This window comes from Propithecus coquereli, unplaced genomic scaffold, assembly GCF_000956105.1.
Source record: "Propithecus coquereli isolate 6110/MARCELLA unplaced genomic scaffold, Pcoq_1.0 Scaffold130, whole genome shotgun sequence".
Lineage (NCBI taxonomy): Eukaryota > Metazoa > Chordata > Mammalia > Primates > Indriidae > Propithecus > Propithecus coquereli.
Genome location: NW_012137192.1, coordinates 5718938 through 5732963, shown reverse-complemented (window position 1 = coordinate 5732963; position 14026 = coordinate 5718938). Strand labels below are relative to the sequence as shown.

The 14026-nt window shown below is 45.2% G+C and overlaps 1 protein-coding gene across 3 annotated transcripts in view; it reads left to right on the top strand.

Moving 5' to 3' along the window:
• Positions 1–14026, top strand: part of PTPN3 (protein tyrosine phosphatase, non-receptor type 3) — a 106688-nt gene that overhangs the window by 47335 nt on the left and 45327 nt on the right. For all 3 annotated transcript variants that reach the window (XM_012638548.1, XM_012638547.1, XM_012638545.1), the window contains 4 exons: positions 4277–4397; positions 5551–5638; positions 8570–8658; positions 12804–12867. In XM_012638548.1, coding sequence (XP_012494002.1) covers positions 4277–4397; positions 5551–5638; positions 8570–8658; positions 12804–12867 — 362 coding nt within the window. The remainder of the gene's footprint in view (positions 1–4276; positions 4398–5550; positions 5639–8569; positions 8659–12803; positions 12868–14026) is intronic.

The following is a 14026-nucleotide window of genomic DNA, read 5'->3' as shown; positions in this document are numbered from 1 at the left end:
GGTAGGCAGTTAAGGGTGCAAGGTGGTCAGGTCTCAGAACAGGTACGGGTTCTGAGAACTGAACTGTGTACCCTCCTCGGGTCTCTAGCACGAGAAAGCTGACAGGGACTGCTGAGGTGTCCCTAAGTCTGCCTACTCTCCTACCAGCAAAAAAACAAATAAATGAGAGAGGTGGAGAGCCAGGTGGCTGGGCCTGCAGCTTACCTGCCCATCTGCATGGAGGACAGAGGACGTCAGAGATGACTGCCTGACTTTGAACATACAGGGACCCTATTCACAAGTAAGACCAGACCCCGTGTTAGTCTCTCCATCGAACCTGCATCTCCTCCTCCCCCTCTTGCACAGTGATGGGCCTGGGTGGATTTGAAGTTCCCTTCCTCCCTAAAGTTCATCTGGAACAGACCCAGCCATGCCATATCCATCTGGCATCTCCATTTGCCATTTATGTGCAGTTACCTGGCCAAATCTTGCTTTTTTCATCTATAAAATAGAGGTGACAGTAGTGATTAAGATAGTTGTCAATATGGCTACTTGGTTCAAATTAAGCAATACATACAAAGGTGATCTATGAAGATTCTTTATTGTTGGACCAGACTGAGTCACTGAGAACAAGACTGAAGCCATGTTACCTGGGTCTTGTGTCTTCCACTCGTACCTGTGTGACCTTGAGCCTGTCCAGGTCTCAGCTTCGTTACCTTCAAGTGGGGATAGTACCAGTATCCACTTTATAGGGGTGTAATGAAGAGGAAATGAGTTAGTTACTGTATGTAAACCCTTAGAAATGTACATGGCACATGGCAAGGTTTGTTTATTGTATAAATTTATGTGGTACAATGTGATTTTGTTGCATGCTCAGATTGCAGAGTGGTTAAGTCATGGCTTTGGAGTATCCATCACCCAGATAATGTCCATCGTACCCATTAAGTAATTTCCCATCGTCCACCTCCTCCCACTGCTTCAACCTGCCAGTGTTAACTCTTATTGTATTTTTATGTCTGCCTAGAAGACAGCCATCTAAAGAATTGCCTATTGGAAACAATAAACTTTATTTAGGGTAAAATTTAAGAACCAAATAAAAAAATCCTATTCCGAGTTTCAGTATTCAGGTTCTCCTCTGCGAAGAACTGATAGAATAGAGGCTGAAGAAGTTATTAGCACCTAAGAAGTACAAACTGGATTCAGCAGAAGTAAATGAAGTTTTTGGAAATACATATTTATTCTGTAATATTTTCTGGGGCCTGTGCCACATGCAGGTTGCACACAGACAGTTAAAACACTGCTGTCCCCAAGGAGTCTGCAGCCGGGTAGGGAGGCAGGCATGGATGATGCTAGCACAGAGGGTGACTACCCAGGATGTACTTTATCCTGCTTGGGAGGGTGGAGGAGGGAGGCTGGACAAACATCCCAGGAATGACCCCTGAGAAGAGCCTCTGAGGTCAAGTTGAAATTAGATGAATAGCAGGTAAAGGACTTTCCCAGTAGAACAATTTGACAGCTTGAAATGCCACGCTTTGGGAACCTGGGATGTACTCTCTCTTTGCTGCAAAACATAAAATATTGTCAGCCAGAACAAAGCATGGGACTTAAAAGATAAGGTATTTCCCACATAAGCACTTACTTCTCTTTCTGCTGTAGTTAGCATTTGCATGTGTTGCTTCCCCACAAATAGGAGAATGTATTACTCAGTAGCAGATAAGCGCAGGGACTGTGGTCAGAGCGTAGGCTTCAAGTTAGCAGCTGAGCAACAGTGGCAGGCCCCTTCTTTGACTCTCAGTTTCCTTATCTGCGTAATGGGGATGAAAAGCATTGTCTACCACTGGGTTCCCATGAGCATCAAGTGGGATGATGCCATTAAAATCAATGTGGAAACTGCCCTGGGTTTTGCAGATGTTGTGTACGACTGTTTAACTTTGTTTCCCCCTAGTGGTTAGCACAGACCTTTGCACAGAGTAGCTGCTTAAGGTTTCAAGGGAAAACCACCCGACGGGGAGGTTCATTGGTTGTGTTTTAAAATCCACGGTGACTTGACTAAAGAAAAAACCTTGCTGTTCATGTTTGCAAAATGGCACCAGGGTTGGGGCTGTTCGCTAACACGATCGATACCCACACCAAGATCCAGGACGATCCCCGTGAACTATTGAAGCCAACAGAGTAAAACTTCATGGGATTCTGCTTTGAGACTCAGGAAAGTCATTTGGTTGGCCTTTGGGGACATGACCCCTGTCATCAGCAGATGGCCAGCAGCAGCCCATAGGCCTGACAGGCAGACTAGTAGGGTGGTAAGAGTTCTAACTGGGGCTTAGGTCACCTGGATCACGGTCTTGACCCTGTCATAGGGGCAGGTCACTTCTTTGGACCTCAGTTTCTTCCCCTTTAGCATGACGAGTTTGAACAAGGTGATTCTAATGCTTTCTCAAGTTTTCCTCATTGGGCACCCTGTGCCAGGGCATCTAAAGATTTCCTGTAAATGCACTGTTGCACCCTTCCCCGCACACAAACTCACCTGCCACACTTGTGCTAAAATCATACAGCCTTGGCAGTTCCATCCACAACTTGGTCACATTTGGCTGGCCTTAACAGCCTGTGGTCTAAGCTTGGTCAAGCCTGTATGCATAGATCACTTGGCTTTCTGCCCTTTTCACCCTCCAGAATTGACCTTTGCATCAGCCTCCGTACAGATCAGAGCAGACAAATCCCTGAATACCTACTGTGTGCGTGTGTGTGTGCGTGCGTGTGCGCCCTAGTAGTCTGATCGCTCCCAGCCCTCAGGGCACAGTCTAAGGAGGAAATGGATCCCTTCATTGCGGTGCAGGTCTCAAAGAGCCGCCCCGTGGGGTATGAAGGCAGTGGAGGGTGAACAAGGCTGAGTAGGGGTAAAAAAAGAGATGACCCTTGCATCTGCCCTGTTGACTTTGTGATGAAATTCACCCAAGTGGCCACTGGCTCACCCCCTTTCCTTCTGGGCTTGGCTAGGAAGCATCCCCACAGCTTTCCCCAAACTCCGTCCTGGTGATATAAAAGGAGTTGCTTGATTTAGAAATCTTCTGTGTTCAGCTGGTACGCTGAAACAATCCTGTGAGTCCTTGGAAGCCTCCCAGCGCTGAAGCCAGCTGCAGGAAGAAATTCATTAAAACATTTGGAAAGATCAGGGCTAATATTTTCGAGAAAAAGATTAAATAAAAGCTTTTTTTTGTTTGTCAAGAAAATGGAATATGAGATCAGTTGCCCATTGGAGGTAGAAATTGTCTTCTCACCCCTGTTTTTATACCAATGGAGAAACTTAGTCCGGGAGAAGGGATGTGGATGTCCTCAGGTCCCACAACCCTGATTCTTGACTCCTCACCCAGGGTCCCTTTTCCCAGTTTCCTCAACAGTCTAGACACCCAAATGATTTGAGTCCTTGGGCTAGCCATGTACAGTTGTACAGGTTGGGTACTGCACAACTCTCAAGAATGCCCATCACATCATATGCATCGATGATTCACATTGGCGGGTAGCAGTCAAGGATCTCGAGGGAGAGGTGCCATTTGGGCTGGGGGCCAGTCTAAAAGTCCCTCCATGATGCCCCCTTCCACTTCCCTCTGCAGCTGCAAGTCCCTAATGTGATTCTCCTGACAGTCCCAGCATTTGCCTTCCTATGTTTGACTCCCCTTAGAATGTATCCTTTTCCCTAATGACTTTGCCACTGGCCTTGCCTGGGATCTGTCCCTTCTGCCCCACCCCAACCCACCCCTGGTCCCTATGGCCTCTGAGCACATCCCCTGGTCCCCTTTCTTCCACACCTCCCCAAATCCCAGGGGGTGGATCAGGATGGCCTGCCTACGCCTAGTTTTTAGAGCAGATTGGTCCAGTGGTATAGTAACCTTGGGGTATGACAGAGCCAGCACAGTGCCTGGCATACAGAGTGGCATTTTCCCCCTTGGGATTCCTTTATCCAGGGCCATAAGTGCAAGCTGCTGTGCCAACCACGGAGTGTGGAAGAGTATAGGATTAGGGTAGGACCTAGGTTACAACACCCGGTTTCCTCCCTGTGTGTCCTCGGGGAAAATGAGAATTTGGTTGGATCACGTGTGACAGTACATAGCCTATAGTGAGGGTTCAGATAAGAAGTGTGGCATCTGGAACTAACAAGAAGCTCTAATTGATGTGGTGCAGAACTTTCCAGAAGAGTATTTCCAATTCATGTTTTTCTTGTGTTGCCATAGATGCTTGTAAATACAGACCACACTGAAAAGACAAAACTAATTGCAATTTTCCCCTCATCCTGTCTTCATAGCTCGTTTTGGAGACTACGATTCTTCCATACATCATCCAGGCTATCTTTCGGAAAGTCAGTTTATACCAGATCAAAATGATGACTTTTTAACAAAGGTGGAATCTCTGCATGAGCAGCACAGGTGAGGGGGTGTTGGGTGGCCTACTTTGGGAACATAGGTTGGGTATTTTCAGACAGCGTGTCCGCTTGTGTTTCATGCGGCCTCCTCTTTTGTTCATGAATTCTCTTTCAAGATGTCGGGGGCTTTTGAACCTTTGAGCTGTGTGGTGGCTGATATATTTGGCATAACTAGCTTTTCTGTAAAGTGCAAAATGCAGTCAGAGTTTAGGGTGATGGCTACTGTGTTCCTTTACAGGATGTACCTGAAATCAGTTAATTCCTGAAGGAAATGCCCATTTTGAAATCTGATTACCCTACAAATTGACCCTGCCAGGTAAACCTTTTAGCGGTTTACCACGTTTAATGAAACAGGCTATTTCTTCAGGTATTGTTAGACAGACAGACAGATGGACATGAAATGCTGACCAGCATGGTGAATCCCAAAGCCTCCCTGGGTTCAGTTCATGAAAAATGCTTTACTGCTAGGAGGGGGCCTCAGTCGTCTTCATCAGCTGCCGCGAGGCGAGCCTCAGCTCCAGCAAATATGCCCAGGCCTGGCATTTCCCTCCCTTTCCTCATTTGACTTAACGCTATGGTGGCAGCTGTTCAGTCCTGGTCAAATAAGGGCCACCCTGACCGAGAAGGCCAGCTCTCAAGGGACCTCTCACTTCTTGGGAAGACCATAAAAACAAAGGCCAAGCCACCAGCGTACCTTCTGAGAAGGTGCTGCCAAACCTCTCTCCTGGAATTACTCCCGGGGCAAAAGTCAATGTCCTAAAATAGTACAGGGCCAGTGGCGCTCGGAGTTTGAGGCCACTACCAAAGAAATAAAGGCAGAAAGACCTAAAGATTACCTGTTAATTAAGCGACTTGGAATAAGTAGGGTGGGCATTCCGAAAGGTAACATTCTTCTCCCTCTGAATACTGAGAGCCCACCAAAGGGGAAGTATTAGCTAATTGAAAAGTGAGAGGGCAAGATGAAACCAAATTCAATAGACAAGAAGAAAAACCTGGTTTAGTAGAATTCAGAGTTAGTTTAAGATTGATAACATAAGGCATTTAATAATCTTATAGAAATGTTATCAAACTTTCTAGATTTGTTTTTATTTTTAAAAATTGAAGTTAATATCCTCTACTTATTGGGTGCACTCTGCTTTTTCTCTTTTCTTCTACAGTGGGCTCAAGCAATCAGAAGCTGAATCTTGCTATATCAACATAGCTCGGACCCTCGACTTCTATGGAGTAGAACTGCACAGTGGTAGGGTATGTATCCTTGTCATGTTTTGGCTTAAAATTTTTTTTCTATTTTCATCTCTGAGAGTTTGAAAACTTTTTTGATGAAACTATTTCCTTTTCATTATAACAAACAAGACCTTTTTAAAAATATTTGGAAGGTTTATTAAGTAATAGTGAATTTTTTTGTCATTTATCCAATTGCTTTTTCATGTTTGCCTTTGTACTCGAAGACTTTTTTGAGGGGTCAGGGAACTAGAAACTTCTAGTCTTTGTAAGACCATTTTATATTATGGTTAATGAGGCAAAAAATATGCATAAATCCATTTTTCAAGTGACAGTTTAATGATCGAAGGTTTCTACTACGTAATCTCAAGTGCTGCTCAAATTAGAGCTAGTTGCTCAAATATGATAGTTTGTGGTTTTTTTTTAAATTGAGGTGGTATGATTGTGAAAATCGGTAAATATTTTAAATTGGTTGTGACTGTTTTATTGGAATTGACTAACATCTGTCATCTACTGAGCGATTTCTGTGTGCCAATGGGTTATTTATTTCCCACAGTAATGCCATGAGGTAGGTATGTTGTTATAATGTTATCCCCATTTTAGAGATGGAGAAACTGATACTCAGGGACTTGACAGGAGTCACATAGCACACAAGTTGCAGCTTCAGTACATGACCCCAGCACTTTCTAATTGGCATCTGACCTTGCAGTGGTGACATACTAACATATTCTACCTCTGATTGGCCCACATCATATCCAAAAGGAAGCAAATGTTAATTGAACACCTGCTGTATACTAGCCTTTGTTCAGGTGCTTTCATATGAGTTCTTGGCTTAGGATTATGGAAACCCTGTGAGATCGGTAGTCTAGTGGGGATGCCCATTTTACAGATGAGAAAACTGAGGCTCATAGAGGCTGAATAATTAACCAAACTTTAAATCTATATAATTTCATAGATAACAGAAAATTTTCAATATTGTTTCACTTCAGTCCCTTATCAGTCCTGTGAGGTAGGCAAGTTATGACATACATAATAAAGTAGGCAAAAGATACTAGATCTTACAAAGTATCAACTTTGGGATTTAACCATTCATTTTCATTCCATTTGCAAACATTTATCTTTGATAGAATGTTTCAGAGAACTTTATTCAGTGGTAAAGTGGAACTTTATATGCTTGAGTTGATCAATGTTCTCCCACCCCCAGAACTGCCGGTGAAATGACCCTCAAGGGTTCTAAGGCCAGATGATACCTGCCTGGCCAAAACACCCAAGGTGTCAGAGGGGGTTGGTTTACACTAGGCTGTCTGCATGAACTAAAACCCCCCAAATCTCCATAGCTTCGTACCACAAAATTTATCTTTCAGTAGTTCAGAGTCTGCGTTGAGTCCAAGCATCTCTCCAGGGGAACCCCTCCTCACCCCCATGCAGTAACTTGGCAGTCGAGGCTGCCTCCATGTGATGACTTCACCATCTTCCCATGTGGCCTCCGTGCTTGTCATAGGGGAAGAGGAAGCCAGAGGGTTACCCACCAGCTCTTAAGAGACACACATCCCTCCTGCCCAGAGCACATTGGCTAGAACCAGTCACAGGGCCCTATCCTCTTCTACAAGGGGAGCTGGGAAATGTGGACTCAGGCATGGGAATTTAGTGAACGGTAACTGTCTGTGCTACAGGGGTTGAGGTGTAGACTGAAAGCCCACAGATTCAGGAGGTTGGAGACTCCGGCTTTGGCCCACCCAAACCATTCGTTGATTTCCTTGTTCACTCGATTTTTATTTCATTTGCTAATTTGTCCTTCTGTCGCACCTGCTTGGTAATCCCTATGTTGTGATCTCGAGTATCATGTTTAAATGCAACCTTATTCTCCATCAGGCAAACCTGGTTTTACTTTAAGCATATGATTTCAGCTGGGTACCTGTAGTGAGTACTCTCTGGACCTGGCACCGTATCAGCACTGTTTTCTTTGTCCAGTTTCTCCAGTTCTCCGTGTTCATACTGCTGTTCATAAATGCTTTGTCCCACGGCACGAGAGAACGTTACACTGACTACATGCCAAGCCCTGTTCTTAAAGCTCCATGTGCCAAGCCCTATTGTAGGTTCCTTATTTTTATTCTCTAATTGCAGCCTGATTAAAAAACCTTCGAGGTAGCTTCTATAATCTTCATTGTATTACACAAAAAGAAAAATTGAGGCTTAGAAGCCCAAAATTATATAGTGAGTAAGTGGCAGATTGAAGGTTCACGCTCAGTTGTAACTGACTCAAACTCTGCCCCTTCTTTGTAATTACAGGTATCTGATTAGGGAAACAAGAATGTAAACAACTCAAGGGAAGAAATTTTTATTTTTATTTACTTATGTTCACCTTGTTCTCAAACGGATTTAAAACAGCTTGAAGTCCCTGTGTCTTCTATCTCTTCACTGTCTACGGCAGTGCCTAGCACAGAGGCGCTTGTAAATGGTGGAGGTATTGGACTTACAAGCAGCATCCATTTCTTACCTGGATTTAGAGGCAGTAGTTCTACACTTCTAAATTTTCATCATCATGATCGCTAAAGCCTTTTCAGTACTGGGGGTTGAAATTTATGAAAAGCTCTGCAAGGGGGTGAGGCCTTTCTGATTTTAGTATGGCTATTTAATGCTGATTGTTGAAAATTTAAAACTGAATGTTCATTTGCACGATTTGTGGAACGAGTGGGCTTGTCTGGTAACTTTCTAAACCAGTGGAAGCTAGGTGTTACTGACAAGCAGTGTGTGTTCACGGTAGAAGAATTTAGTGCTAAGTACTTGGATATCTGAGGTATCTGTTAAGTAGGGATTTTTGCCTGTTTTCGGTAACAGTTTCCCCTTTGGAGCTTACATATATTGCTATTTATAAAAGCGTGGGTGCTTTGAAGCTACTGGAGGGCATAAGCATGACTGTAACACGCTGTGAATCTGAGATCTTCCTTTTTACAGGATCTGCACAATTTAGACCTAATGATTGGAATTGCGTCCGCGGGCATTGCTGTGTACCGAAAATACATTTGCACAAGTTTCTATCCTTGGTAAGTGTAAACAGTTCTAATTATTTTCTGTATCACGCTTTAAAAATACGCTGAACAAAGTAACGTTACTTCTAATTTTAAACTTTTATTTCTAAAGAAGGAATAGGGAATTTTCCTCAAGTTTTAACCTCTGACCTCTGAATTTGATCCAGCTTTGGTACTTGCGAAAATGGAGTTTGGTCTCCATTAGCGTTCCCTTCCTCCCAGTCACCCTGAGGTTTGGGATACTCTATGGAAACATGGTGGACAAAATGTTACAAGCCGGGTCTTGACGTTAAGGAATTCTTCCTGGGTAGTGCATTGACCAGAATTCAGAGAAGAACTTTCTCTGGGTAGAGACTGTATTTTTAGTTCCATTCCTTGGTTATTATTAATAATCGAACTTTTACCAAGTGTCTGGCTCTATTCTAAACACTAGACGGACCCAATGCCATGTGCTTGCCCTCTGAGTTCATGGGCCTGAGGGGGAGAGAGAACTTCCAAAGACCAGCCTGTCACAGGTTACTTATGAATTCAACTGAATTTTGGGGAGAAGTTTGAGTTTAATGTGCCAGGTGACAGGGAGCTTTCTACATAAACGGCAATGCGACGGTGTGCAGAATGGAGGTGGGACAAATTTGCCAAGCTGGTTAAGGAGAATGAGTGCTGCAGGCAGCAGGAGATGGAGAAGCAAAAGGATAAACGTGTAAAAAGCATGGAGTTTTGGCAAAACAATGGCAGCAAGAAAGGAAGTTAGAGAAAAGCAATAAGAGAAGACTTAGTGCCAGGTATGCATGTGCCACACAGAGTTTGACTCTTGGCATCTGCTCCTCACCTTGGGAACACAGAACCTCATTCTCTGGCGCACAAAGATGTTCACTGTATCATTATCTACAACAGAAAAAGAACCTATGAATAACTTACAGAGGTAATAATAATAATAGCAGGAATTGTTATTGAGTGCTGTGTCCAAGTCATGTTCCTGTGTATTTTATTTGATTTATCTCATTTAAACCTGAAATAGGCACAGTTACTAGTCCCAGTTTCACTGAGGAGGAAACTGAAGTACAGAGGAGTTAAGTAAGAACTAGTCCGGGGTCACACAGCTAATCATTGGTGTAGCTGAAGTTCATTCACATCCACAGAGTCTAACTCCGGAGCCTATACTTTTGTTTCACCAAGAAAAATTGTATTCGTGTGACCATGCTTAAATAGGATACACACTTTGGACACTGATTTTTCAGTTAAGTTTCACTGTAGTTATTTTCCAAAACAAAAACAAAAAAATGTAACAGCCCTGTTCAGTTTGACAATAAAATCAGTGTAACAGATAACAGGGTCTCTTGACCTTTCTCTCCCCTCGTCTCTGTTAAAAGGCCCTCAGGGGAAGCAGGAAACTTCAGCCTTGGCTTGGCTTGGCTGGGCAGCTCTCCGGCCTGCTCAGGCAAGGATCAGGCTAGGCAGAGGACACAGTGGGCACAGGGCTTATTTCTCCAGATCCTGAGGCCCTCCCCCAGGTGCCATAAGCCTGAAGCCACCTGGGTCCAGCTCTGTCTGTGGCTAGACCCCCTAAGGCCGCACAGATAGGGGCCGGACCATGATGTTGCAGAGAAGATGTGAGTCCCATGAGGACATTTCAGGAGGGAAGCAGGAAACTTGGTCAGGAGAAACAGGGTTGTAGACAGAAGCCTGTTCCCAGCGCCTGCAGGGACTCTCCAACCCCCAGGCTGGCCCACACACCTGCTGAAGCCTCCCTCGCCTGTCACCATCAAGCCCGGCCCCTGCCTCTGGTGCAAACATCAAAGACCAGCGGGGAGGTCAGCACCAGATGGTGACCCTGCGATGTCAAGTGAGGTGCATGGGCAAGTGCCGTGAAGGTCAGGACGTAGGAAGGGCCCTAATCCTGCAGAGGTGAGCGCTAACTAGGACATGAAGGCCAACTGGGCTTTGGCCCAAGTGCATAAATTCTAGGGAGAAGGTGTGGGTGTGTGGGTCCAGAGATAAGAGAGGACGGGAGCAGTGAGTCAAGGGGAGGTGGGCAGTTAGCCTGGAGCAGGGCGTGGGCGTGGGGAGTGGTAGGAGGTGGCTGGGCCATGTAGGGCTGCACAGGCCATAAGAGTGCAGGCTCAGTCATTATGCTCTAATGAGACACTGGGCTTTCCTGTGTGCAGTGATCACAACTATAGCAATTCATTTATATGTGGTATTATTTATTTGGTACCTGTCTCTTGCATTAGATTATAAGCCTCCAGGTGGCAGTGGCCTATTCTCTTCTTCCCTTGGTACCCAGGGCCTGGCACAGGACTTAGTATGTGACACTCAGTGCATTTTTTTCCCCTCATGAATGAATGAAGGGCAGCGGGGAGCCACTGGAGGGCCTTGGGCCCAGAAACAACAGAGTTTGCGTCTGTGCACGATCAGATTTGCTCTGGGCAAGGAAGCTGTCAAGTGCAGAAGTTGAGGCCAGCATACAAAGGAGACGCTGAGCTGGAGCCCTGGGAACTATAGGGGGTGCAGCAGGGCCCCCCGATATGTGGAGCCAGGGGGGGAGCAAGAGGTGCACGGGTTCCCATGGGCTGAGCAAGGCGAGGGCAAGAACTCAAAAGAGCAGTTTGTTCTCCCAACTTGTTCTGCACAACGGAAGTCCAGAGTCTGCCAGGCATGGGAGCGCAGCAAGGAGGTGGCAGAGCGGTGCGTAGCGCACACTGGGAGGGGCACCTCCAAAAGGGTTGAGCCAAAACACCTCTCTGGTCCTCAGACTATTAACCTGTAGTCACCCCCCAAAATTTACTTGTCAAACAGTTACATCCGCCAACAGATTGTTTAATGTAGGTGTGCGTTATTTAATATTTAATATATAATATGGGATTATTGCTGGTCCAGCTGGGGGAATGTCACATGAGTAGCTAAACTTTCACTTTACCTACCCAGCCTCTCTGTTCTAGAATGCTCTACCAAGGTTTTCTCATGACTCTAGAGAATAGTAGAACACTCCTTCATTTCCCCAAAGTATTTCAGAAGTAAAGACTCCAGTGGGGGAAATACGCCTCCCTTGTATGGATTACAGAAGTTTGGCATAAATGAATTACAGTCACCCATCGGTACATGTGAAAGATTGGTTCCAGGACCCCCATGTACCAGAATCCACACAGACTCAAGTCCCACAGTCAGACCTGCGGAACCTGTGGGTACGAAAAGTCGGCTCTCCGCATACATGGGTTTTGCATCCCACAAATACATATTTGGTCAAAAAAAACCCACATACAGGTGGACCCACGCAGTTCAAACCCCTGCTGTTCAAGGATCAACCATAAATTGATTTTAAAAGTTAACTCTTTAATCAATTGTAATTAAAGGAATAAGCGTTGAGGGCCCACCGGGTGTCAAACATCACACTCGGGACCCAACACTCCTAATCCGCTTGAGTCTTCACAAGGCAGCTCTACGAGAAAGGCAGGGTTATCACCACTGTTAAGACGGCTTCACAGCGTAGGGGGTAGGAGCACAGGTGTCAGAGGCAGGTGAGACCTGGCTCAGATCCCGGGCTCCAGGCATTCCTAGTTGAATGCTGTTGAGCACTTAGGTGATGTCCCTGGGCCTCCATTTCCTCATCCGAAAATGGTATAACAGTGTGCGCTTTTCAGGATTGTTGCAAGGCTTACTTGTGGGGATGCTTGTAAAGTTCTTAGTAGCAGCCTGGAATATAAAAAATGCTCAGTTAATGGCAGCTATAAATGCTGTTACACAAATGATAAGTAGGCTACGTGACACGTGGCTGTTAAGTAATGGAGCTGGGATGCGGACCAGGTCTGTCCTCTTTTTGCTGCTCCACACTGCTCTCAGCTGTCTTCCCCCTGTATATACCAGCTCATGCAGAGCTGCAGTGCCACAAAGGCAGCTCAGAGCAAAGAGAGCGTGGCCCATGTTCCTTGTTATTTAAAAGCTGCATCATCATCCTGTCTCCCTTATGTGATGCTCAGCTTTAGTCGGCTGCTTGGTGCTTGGCCACGGCGATGGGGCTGCCATCATTTCCACAGAGAAGTAAACTGCAGGCAGCCGAGAGCCCCTGTCATCAGGATCGTGGACTAGAGGACACACGTTGAGAAGCGTCCACTACAACCTGGCTCATCCCTGATCCGCTTTGTGTTTTGTTTTATTTTTTGTAGGGTGAATATTCTCAAAATTTCTTTCAAAAGGAAAAAGTTCTTTATACATCAGCGACAAAAACAGGTGAGTTGTGCCTATGCTTGCTTTGTTTTTTGTGGGTTTTTTTTTTCTTTTTCTTTTTTAGATACAGGGTCTCGCTATGTTGCCCAGGCTGGGCTCAAACTCTTGGGCTCAAGGGATCCTCCTGCCTCAGCCTCCCGAGTAGCTGGGACTACAGGCACACGCCACTGCACCTGGCTTCTTGTGTTTTTAAGTTCTTAAGCTCTTAGTTCTTTAGGGGTTGAAGACAATTTGCCATATATATAACAGGGAGAAGGAGCATGGCATATTGGAGCCAGAGTCTGGAGGATCCAGTTGTTCTCTATATAATTCACTCTCCCTATGTGGTTGGAGAATTAACTTGCTTTGGAGTCAGAGACGGTGGGTTCAGATCCTGGCTCTTCCACTTACCAGCTGGATAAGTTACTTAACTTCCCCTCGCCCAAGTTACCTTGTTTCCAGAAATGCAGTAATGCTCACTTCTTGGGGAATTGTGAGGATTAAATAAAAGAGCAGTGGTCAGAGCACCTGGCAGAGAACTCACCGCAGAGTAGCAGTGAACGTCCATAAGATCAATTCTCTCCCTTGATGTGTTTAAAATGCACGATGGCTTTGTTTATGTGTCTCATAAGAGGAGCCCGTGGCACTGTAGGTAACTGTTTGCTTATCCACATAGAGAAGTAGGACTTAAAGGTGAGGAAACGGAGGCTCTTACAGCTAGGGAGGTGGGAGCTGGAATTTGAACTGGATCACCACGAATCTGAGATGCCTGCTCTTTGCATGACACTGTCTCGTCATGCACACTCTATCTTGTTATGCCGATGATTTTCACTGGCTGTCACTGTGTCCGTTTCCCATTTTTCCAAAGATAATATGCACTTTAAATGGCTCCACATAGCAATGAACTCTGAGAAATGAAAACACTAAAGCTCAGAGCAAGTTAGGACTAGAATCTGGGTCTCCTGACCCCTGCCCCTGCACAGTGCAAGATTCAAGGTGGCACAAAGATGCATAAATGGCATGAAAACAGAAAAATCTAAACTCATGTAGAATGGAGGTACAGCAGATGATTAAAATGATTATTATATATGAGCACTGGATTTAACTCTGTGCTTTGTGGAAACCAAATAGAGAAAAATCCAAAGGGTTATAAAACTGCTGCTGTCTGATAGATGAAAGGAGA